The 10,077-nt window shown below is 45.0% G+C and overlaps 1 protein-coding gene across 1 annotated transcript; it reads right to left on the bottom strand.

The window, feature by feature from the left end:
- Nucleotides 1-268: 268 nt before the first annotated feature.
- On the bottom strand, nt 269-7,116 carry LOC142496421 (pancreatic secretory granule membrane major glycoprotein GP2-like). Its single transcript, XM_075603119.1, has 11 exons — nt 7,011-7,116; nt 5,574-5,591; nt 4,670-4,849; nt 4,281-4,382; nt 3,426-3,646; nt 2,981-3,135; nt 2,506-2,748; nt 2,084-2,240; nt 1,807-1,870; nt 1,536-1,571; nt 269-730 (listed from the first exon to the last, which is right to left on the bottom strand). The coding sequence occupies exons 1-11, from the start codon at nt 7,057-7,059 to the stop codon at nt 669-671; spliced, it is 1,287 nt and encodes a 428-aa protein (XP_075459234.1). The 5' UTR covers nt 7,060-7,116; the 3' UTR covers nt 269-668.
- Nucleotides 7,117-10,077: the final 2,961 nt, after the last annotated feature.

Here is a 10,077-nt window from a genome sequence, read left to right as displayed (position 1 = left end):
GATGGAAAAACAAAAAAGATTACCCAGCAGCATTAGAATTTAAAAAAATGTCATTAAGAAACAAAACAATTAAATTATCCCCATTTAAGAAATCTCATCATTCTTTGGTTTCTTAGAATTCCTGAGGACGGCCAGGTTCTTTCAGCTAGTAAATATATATAGATCGATATATATACACAGTGCACAGAATAACAAATGGAGCAGATCAGATATTGCATATACTGTATAACAAAAATATTTATTTTATACAAGATGAGAAGGGGTTAAACACATTTAGTTTACAGGTTCAGTCTCATTACGTCCGGTCCGTACAACGGCAAAGAATAATATACACAGAGCTGAGGTACAGGACCGGGGGGAGGAGCTGAAATACACAGCCCATCTCTGCAGACCCCCTCAGAAGTGTGAGAGCCTGGTCTGTGTGCTGGGGAGGGAGGAAAGGAAGAGACTCAGCCCCCCCAGCGAGGGGCAGATAATCACAGGATGCCCCATTCACCCCGGAGTCTGAGAGGAGCCTCCTCCTCACAGCCCCATATGATAAATACATTCCTAGTCTGGTGAAGAAGAATAAATTATTCCCAGTCCCTCAGAATAAAGCCTTGATTATGAGAAGCCCAGAACCTGCTCCTGTAACACCCAGCTCAGCAGACTGAGCACCAGGAGCCTCCTCAGAAGAGTTTAGTGCACAGAGGTCCGAGCAGGGAGGCGGCCAGCACAGCCCAGGATACGGCTACAGAGGGAGAGAGGAGGTTATATTGTTGTATGTAGGGACGTGATTATATATCGTAATAACAGAATATTATATCACTAAATACACAGTGATTATATATCGTAATAACAGAATATTATATCACTAAATACACAGTGATTATATGGGATAATGAGAGGAGGTTGTGTACCTCTGTGGTTATGTCCATGGCTTTTCTACACTGAATTTCATTTTTAAGCTCTTGTTTCTGCATCGTTTGCACATAATTCATTGCTTTATTTACATTACTATTTCTCATCAGTCTCTGAGATCTCACTAATACCATGCCTCCATCTCACCGGCTTACCGGGATTTTTCCGTTGCAGTAGTGTGATGCTATCACTTGGTAGTGTAACTATAATTGTTTTTCTTATGAGCACTGACTGTTCACAATGCCCCAAATGGAACTCATTAAGGGCCATATTTCTTTTTTTGTTATGGGGGTATGTAAGAGTATGTCTGTCATTTATTCAACCTGTTCATGGGGAGCATTCCTCACTCCTGACCCGTGATGCCTGTTCTGCATAGGACTAGTTAAGGGGGACATCAAATGCACAAGTAAAACTTTCTGTAAGCCTTGTACTGCATCAGGTTGCTGCGTATCTCCCATAATGCTTTGCTGTGAACCTACTGCTCTCTTTCCTCCTTCACACATTAGGTGACAGGTCATTAACATGATGTATTCTATTCAATATTTTATACTGGCAGAGATGTGCTGTGTGAGAAAACAGTACAAAGGCTCCTAGGAAGCGTCTCTGTGACTGGGACATACTGGGAATGGTCTTACCTGTGTGGGATCCAGAGCTGCTGTAACTGTTATCATCTGGAAGGAAATGTTAAACGTCTCATTAATTTACACCATTATTGTTATGAAGTGACTGGGTGGTAATAATATTAGGAAGACTCGATAGAAATAAGAGTGCAGAAGAGGGTAAGAGAACAAAAGAAAGTGAGGCAGATACAGGAAGAGAGAATTCCCTGTAATAATGACATGTAGCAGTGAGGAGAGCAGAGGACCTGCAGTGACACAGGCTCAGGCTGTCAGGACAGGAAGTTACCTCTTAAATTCACCGCAATCTGTAGTGTGTCGCCTGCGTCACTTGCTGCCCGGCCCGAGGTACACTGTGAGGAAGGACACACAGCATGTTATGTTCTGATCTATCTCCTCCCTAATTTACCACTTGTAAGAGATGTACACTGTGCATGAGAGATTACAGTCTGAGCACACTCTTACATCTCTGCATGTTACATGGTGCGATGACATGACGTGTCACATAGTTTCCAGCCTCTCTCCATGAGAGGGCATTAAAGCAGTTAGTTACCCCTCTCACTTACCCCAGTGCAGGTTCCATTCTTGTCACACAACCGCACCTCACAGCTGATGAACACTTGGGTTTGACCTTGAAATGCGAATGAGCTGAATTTGATTCTGGCCTCCAGAGCCGCCCCGTTCTGTTGAACCTCTGTGGAAACCCCCTGGTTGGCTGGACAGCTGTGAATAAAAATACACATCTATGTGACATGAACACAAAAAGACTCAAAGCAGCAAATCCAGAAGAGAGCAGCTCAGAGTGTGTAAATTCCTGCCTCATATCCCAGAAATGAATGGATTATAGCAGGGCAGTGTAGCGATTTTACTGAATATGCAATGTTTCCAATATTGTAAACAGGTCTCTAATATAAAAATAAAGACCAAATGATACAAGTGGGCAGATTGATGCAGTGATCCACTCATCCAGAAGACAGATCAGACTTACCCTCCGCTCACTAGTGGCACTTTGTTGACATTGTTAGCGTCGCCATCAGGAGTGGCAAAGCATTTCTCCACCCTCAGGGCAAATTTGTCTCCATCCACAGCTTTAGAAAACAAGCCAAGGAAGACGTCTGATCCAACTAGTACTTCTTCGCTACTTTGTATTGGTCTGGTATATGTTTGATCCCAATAAGCAGCCATGGTGGTGAGAGCTGAACCCTCTCCGCTTGCTGTGAGATTGACGGTGCTGTGAGAAACATTAATAGTTTATTAAATAAAGATTTCTATTAAGTTTTTTTTTTTTTTAAACATATAAAACACCCAAATCCCTGCACTCTCTCTCTCTCTCTGCTCATCTCTCACTGCTAATAGTGTGTGTAGCACAAGCTCTTCCTCTCCCCTCCTTTACCCTTCTAGTTTTCCTCCCTCTGATATCTTTGCTTTTCTCCACGGCTCTTTCTGAATCTGCCTGTCCTCACCTTAGCAAAGGTCTGAGAGCCGCGGCCAGGCTGGTCTGCATGGTCAGGTTGTATGCACAGGAGAAGGTGAGGTTGATGGGATTGGCAGTGATGATGCTTTTGTTCTGAACGCCGATGTGAAGGCTGTTTATATAATTCACTTTGGAAGAATCCATCTGGAAAAAAGAAAGACTTGTAGGCTCACATGGAGGAATAAAACAAATAGACACAACCCCACAGAACAGTGAGAGACTCTGGCTATATATAGCAGAGGGTGACAGTCTCACAGGTGAGAGAGGCTGCGACAGTAAACATGAGAGAGGGGCCGATGATTGTCGCTGAAAGCAATGAGGAGCTGTAACAATATATAAAGTGAAAGGTCAACAAATGACCGTTCCTCAGGACCAAGGGAACAATCACATTATAGCCATTTCATCCTCTACCAACAAGAGGAAGCAGTACTTACCGTCACCACATTCCCGCACCATCCTGTCTGTGTTTTGGCCTGAATGCTCTGCACACGCAGGTTGTTGATAACGTCACTATAGGTGTTTGTGCAAGAATCAGATTTGTCATTCAGCCTGTAGCTTTTGGTATCATATCCAATGTATTCCAGGAGACACTTACTGAGGGAGACAGTCATTGTATCGGCCTCGCATTTTACTAATGGCACCAGGGCAGACCGGTCTAAAAAGAACAAGGATTTCATCAGTCAATCTGCGAGCACTTGGGAACCCCATAACTCTCTGGACTTGGTAAAGCTGGGTTCACATGCTCACGGCTCAAGTCTTTATTGGTGCTAAACTGAAGACGCTGAGTCAGTAGAACTAGCCAGTAGTGTGAGATTTGTAACTTCAAACCGGATGCTCATCCTGACTTCGGTGGTTATTGTTATAAGTTTTACTCTGATACTTTTGTCTTGTGATGTAGAAATAGTTTTACATTGTATATGGATTTGGGGACAATGATAGAGTTACTTTCTTTGTCGGTCCTGGATAATGGATCATCTCTTGACTCCTGTTTTATCCCTCCACAGCTAAAGTTTTACCCAGTATTGTCTATGTGTTAGTTAACATGATATAACAGGACTGTAACTAAATCTTTACTAAACAAGTCCATAACAGCACTGAGATAAGTACATTGAATGGGAATCTGCAGTGTGAGACCTGCAGCACATTGCAGAGCATTGGGCCTCTGGTGCATGGAAATGTTAAGGAGCCCAAATCCCCATCGTCATCACATTGGTACCAGTCTTACTCCGGGAAACCAGACATTGCCAGTATCTCCAGGGCTAAGTGACTTGTTCAGGACAGAAACTTACTTTTGCCTGCGTAGGTGGTGGTGTTACACTGACAGGTCGCGATGCCTGAGACATTAGCACAAACCTCATCACTCAGACACGCGGGGGCACAGTTCAACTCGGCTGTAACAGACACAAAGGGGGTTATTCATTAAACTGCGATAGTGCCGTCACACACCAACACCCACTGACCCCCAAATTGTCTCCCATCTGGGAGTATCCGCACTTTCTCCTGCTCGCAGGGGCGCTATGATCCTTCAAACTGCAATTCCCAGGGCCCACACCTTCTGCCCCTCACACATGTCCACCCTTCCTCACACCCCCCCTCACACTTGTCCCACCCCCTCACACGCCCTCTGCCCCTCACACATGCCCCCCCCCCTCCACGCACCACTCCTCACACAACCTACCTGAGCAGCAGGACTGTGATGGGAACCAGAACAATCCTGTAGGGCAGCAAGTACTGTCGTTTGTTGAACACTGATTGGTGGGGATGCAAAGTGTGGTGTCATCAATGCAATTGCATCCATTCCCTGATGCGCAGCTGCCAGTGCAGGAGGCTGCGCTGCACAGAGGAGGGTTACTGCCAGCTGTAGAAAGAAGCACAGGAGGGGGGTCAGTACCAGCTGCAGAGAGGGCCACAGAAGGGGAAGTGTCAGCTGCAGAGAGAAGCACAGGAGGGGGGGGTCAGTGTCAGCTGCAGAGAGAAGCACAGGAGGGGGGGGGGGTCAGTGCCAGCTGCACAGAGGAGCACAGGAGGAGGGGGGTCAGTGCCAGCTGCACAGAGGAGCGCGGGAGGAGGGGGTCAGTGCCAGCTGCACAGAGGAGCGCGGGAGGAGGGGGGTCAGTGCCAGCTGCAGAGAGAAGCACAGGAGGAGGGGGGTCAGTACCAGCTGCAGAGAGAAGCACAGGAGGAGGGGGGTGGGTCAGTGCCAGCTGCAGAGAGAAGCACAGGAGGAGGGGGGTCAGTACCAGCTGCAGAGAGAAGCACAGGAGGAGGGGGGTCAGTGTCAGCTGCAAAGAGGAGCGCGGGAGGAGTCAGTACCAGCTGCAGAGAGAAGCACAGGAGGAGGGGGGTCAGTACCAGCTGCAGAGAGAAGCACAGGAGGAGGGGGGTCAGTGCCAGCTGCAGAGAGAAGCACAGGAGGGAGGGGGGGTCAGTGCCAGCTGCAGAGAGAAGCACAGGAGGAGGGGGGTCAGTGCCAGCTGCAAAGAGGAGCGCGGGAGGAGTCAGTACCAGCTGCAGAGAGAAGCACAGGAGGAGCACTGCAGATTATGATGGCGCCTTATCAGCGCAGGACAAGAAACACTTACCGTAACATGTCACAGCTCCTAAAGAAAGAGAAAGTAATTATGAGATTAATATGGTATCACAACAATAATCAAAGCAACAATATACACTATATAATTCATTCAATACATATATATATATATTTTTTTTCAATATTGATCTCTCAATATCGATTTCAAATAATTATATATATATATTTTTTTTTATTTTTTATTTTTTTCTCGGCTACATTTATACTGTGACATCATGTCTCTGGTTCTATCATATCTGTCCATAGTGATCTGTTCTGCACATTTGTGCGCAAACTGGGGGATGCGCGAAACTGCCTGTGGGGGGCACACTGTTTACAGAGGCCCCGCGGCCTTCCCAAAGGAACTTAAATTAAGTGCCGGGAGGAGCTGCAGGGGCTCTGTAAATCTTTACTTACCTTGGCTCCACACGCATCGCCATGGCAACGTGGTCATGTGACGTCATGACGCCGGAGCCGAGGTAAGTGGGGGAGCAGGGGTAAGGTGACCGCCGGCAGGGGGCACTGGGAAAACCGTTTACGCCCCCCTGCTTTAGATGTTACTTCTAGTTCTCTGTGTAAGTTGCAAATTTTGAATAATAGGGGACTTTAAAGGGGCAATATAAGTTTGACCAGGTGGTAGGAGGGGTAATATAAGGCCCATGGCCCATATTTCAAAGTGATGCTATTCCATGAGACACTTTTCGGCACAAGAAGACACATATGAAAAATTCAACTGAATGCGCTGAAAGGGATCTCATGGAATAGCACTGCTTAGTATGTATGGGCCAAAATGCTCTTAGATGTACTGGGACTGAATATATAGGTCAGGGGTCGGACCCCCTGTTCTCAGTATGGGGACCCCTGACTGTGTAAAGTCTGAGCCCCATCCTCAGGTTTTACACAGCCAGGCAGTTCTAGATTTCGTGGTTGGATTGCGATGGTGCTCGGTATCCAATACTGCTACTGCTGTAATTACAATCCTTGGGTACCACTAGTTATTTTTCAGTATGAACTTACAGTTCCATTTTCTCCTTAAACAACATTGGCCTTATTTAAATTATTTCATATCATTATTTTATTCTCACTCCCACTTTCTATGTTTAGAGCATAAATACTGTAAAAGAGCTTTGTTACAATGTGTTGAAATCAGACACAGACATTGTGGACAATAAGCATTAAGAAAATACAATAAATCCCCAAACATGGTAAGAAAATAAGTACAGGTTACCTAGCTATATTTATTTAGAGAACACGTGTTTTGGGAGTGATGCTATTTACTGACCGTACATGAAACATACACTGTTATAAATAAAAGCTCCTAATTCGGGCTGTAAAAGCTGAAAAGAAAGCCCATGAAGAACTGTCATGTTGGTCCCATAACTGCTATTGTAACCCACAAATATAATAACACAACCCAAAGGAAGAGCGCAGGTCCCTGAGATGTATGTACCTGTTTCTCTCAGCAGAGCTGCCACAACAAGGACACACAGGAAATTCATGTCTGATCTTTTTTTCTCCTCTTCTTCTACTAAGATCAGTTTGTCCCAGCAGCTCCAGGTAGAGGATGTTTAGGTAGAGTAATCCTCTGCTTTTATAAAGAGAAAGGAGGGAGGGAGGGGCTCCCTGGGGCAGGGACAGTATGGTGGGTGACAGAGTTAGAAGGGTAGGTCACTTTTGAATAGGGACGTGTGTCACACGAAGGTGTGACGGGGCAGGATAATAATAATAATAATAGCATGTTCTTGTATAGCGCTGCTTGTTTTACGTAGTGCTTTACAGAGACATTTTGCAGGCACAGGTCCCTGCCCAGTGGAGCTTACAATCTGTGCTTTTTTGGTGCCTGAGGCACAGCGAGATAAAGTGACTTGACCAAGGTCACAAGGAGGCTCCCCTGCTTCAAACTCTCAGTGCCAGTCAGTTTCTTTACTCACTGAGCCACTCCCTCTCCAGGATGAGGTACCACCAGATTTAACTGCTGACAGTATACACAGTGATGCACATATAATTTTATAGGCACAATTAGCTCTGATTACCATCTGATTTTGGTGCCTGAGGTTACATTATTCTTATCTGATGAAGGTTCTATGACACGAAACGTTATGAGATACGCTGGGGGTCTGCGTCGCTGCTGTGTCTGTCCTTGCAAAACTTTGAGTATTGCTGATTTCTTTACTTATTACTTTATACTGTAAGTATTGAATGAATATTGGGCGTGTTTGTAGGAAGATGTATGGACTGTGTGCTTAACCTTGAATTAGTCTTTTGGAAGAATGTAGAAATTAAAGATTATTTTTGTGTGTAGAAATTATTTTTGTTTGCCTGGGTTACCATTATTATTTGTGACCACAAGGTCACAAGGAGCTGATACTGCGATTCAATGGGGCTCACCCACTTCAAAGGTATCAACACAACGCTACAGTACTGCAGCTGTGTTAATAGGGACTGTTAGTGACTTTGCAAAGGGTTTGGGGGTGGGTGATATATATTAGTCTTGATGTCACTGTCTAGGGTGGGGACAGTAATCCAACGGTCGGACAGAGGTGGACAAGAAAAAAAACACTAGGCTCTCACTTGGTGGGAACATATACTGTATGAAAAAGTGACTGGTACATTGGTGAGTGGTAAGGTGGGCATGTTCTTATAAGGATACGTGAATAATTGTGGATAATGAAAATGATTCGCTGCTCAACCCAAGAGACTCCTCCTTCGATCCTTGTAGAATTGGAATGGTGTTGTTTTTAGGGAGATGCAGAATCATATGTAGAGAATAAAGGAAGAAATACACATAGTGCAGGATTGTATGTGATCCAATATAATATGCTGATAAATGTCTTTTAAAAGTGGGCAATGCCACAGCTCACATGGCCCTGTAAGGACAGATGGCACGAAAGGTATCTTTTGCGGATGTAACTCCGTCTGCCTCAGTCCCCCCTGGATCTCATGGAGATGGTCAAAAATAGTGTAGCCCTCTCGTATGGTGATGTAGGGGCAATCCTCCACAATTGTATGGTCCTTGCAGAGGTAGGTAATTACACAGAGAGATGTGTGCATAAAAATGTGTTTATTGATTAAAACAATTAAAAACAAATCCGCACTTGCATATTAGTTAATGCGTAGTAGCTCAGACAGAGTGAACATCGGCGTGGGCGACGCAGCGTCTTCCCGGAGACTGCAGCTGCGGACAATCCCCACTTCCGGACAACGCACGCAGGTTGCCACGTCAGCTGATCGGAAACCCACGTTATCGTCCTACGGTGGTTTTCTGGAACTCTGAATCAAAAGGTCACGTCTTCTACGTGTTTCGCAAAATATTGCTTCCTCTGGAAACCGTGATGAGGTTTCCTGAGGAAGCAATATTTTGCGAAACGTGTAGAAGACCGCAGAGGCAGATTGGGAGTTTAAAGTGGAAGAGAGATAGCCCTGAGCAGAGGCAGAGCGAGAGGTTAGAGAAGGTGAGAGCCCCGAGCAGAGCAGCGACATAGCGAGACATTATACATGAGATATGTATGTATGTATATCGTTATTTATATAGCGCCATTAATGTACATAGCGCTTCACAGCAATAATACATGTGATAACCATTTAACAAATAACAGATCATGGGAATAAGCGCTTCAGACATAAAAGTGACATTTAGGAAAAGGAGTCCCTGCCCCAAAGAACTTACAATCTAATTGGCAAGTAGGAAGAACGTACAGAGACAGTAGGAAGGTGTTCTGGTAAGTGCATCTGCAAGGGACCATGGTTTATGTATCAGCCATAGAGCTACTCATATGCTTCGTTATGGAGGTGTATTTTAGATAGGTCTTAAAGGTGGATAGAGAAAGTGCTAGTCGGGTATTGAGGGGAAGGGCATTCCAAAGGTGTGGGCCAGTCAGTGAGAAAGGTTTAAAGCGGGAGAGGGCTTTAGATACAAAAGGGGTAGAGAGAAGACATCCTTGAGCAGAACGCAAGAGTCGGGATGGTGTATAGCGAGAAATTAGGGCTGAGATGTAAGGTGGGGCAGAATAGTGTAAAGTTTTAAAAGTGAGGAGGAGAATTGAGTGTGTGATACGGGATTTAATAGGAAGCCAGGAGAGGGATTTCAGCATGGGTGACGCGGAGACAGATTTAGGGAAGAGTAGAGTGATTCTGGCAGTAGTGTTTAGGATAGATTGTAGGGGAGACAGGTGAGAGGCAGGCGGTTATAGTAGAAAGGAGAGAATGAGGGCCAGTGTCACAGTTTTAGCAGTAGAGCAACAGAGGAAAGGGCATATCTTATTAATGCAGAGGAAAAAATAAATAACACATAATACAAATAAAAGATCATGGGAATAAGTTATGTTAAGTTTAAATCGGTGGAGGGCCATCCGAGATGTTATAGCAGAGATACATTCAGAAACTTTGGTCTGTACTGCAGGTGTAAGGTCAGGGGTTGCAAAGTAAATGTGTTTGTCATCAGCATAGAGGTGATATTTGAACACAAGAGATGTGATTAGGTCATCTAGAGAGAGTGTGTAAAGAGAATAGAGAAGAGG

Source organism: Ascaphus truei, chromosome 6 (assembly GCF_040206685.1).
Source record: "Ascaphus truei isolate aAscTru1 chromosome 6, aAscTru1.hap1, whole genome shotgun sequence".
NCBI classification, from domain to species: Eukaryota; Metazoa; Chordata; class Amphibia; order Anura; family Ascaphidae; genus Ascaphus; species Ascaphus truei.
This window is presented reverse-complemented; position numbering and strand designations above follow the sequence as displayed.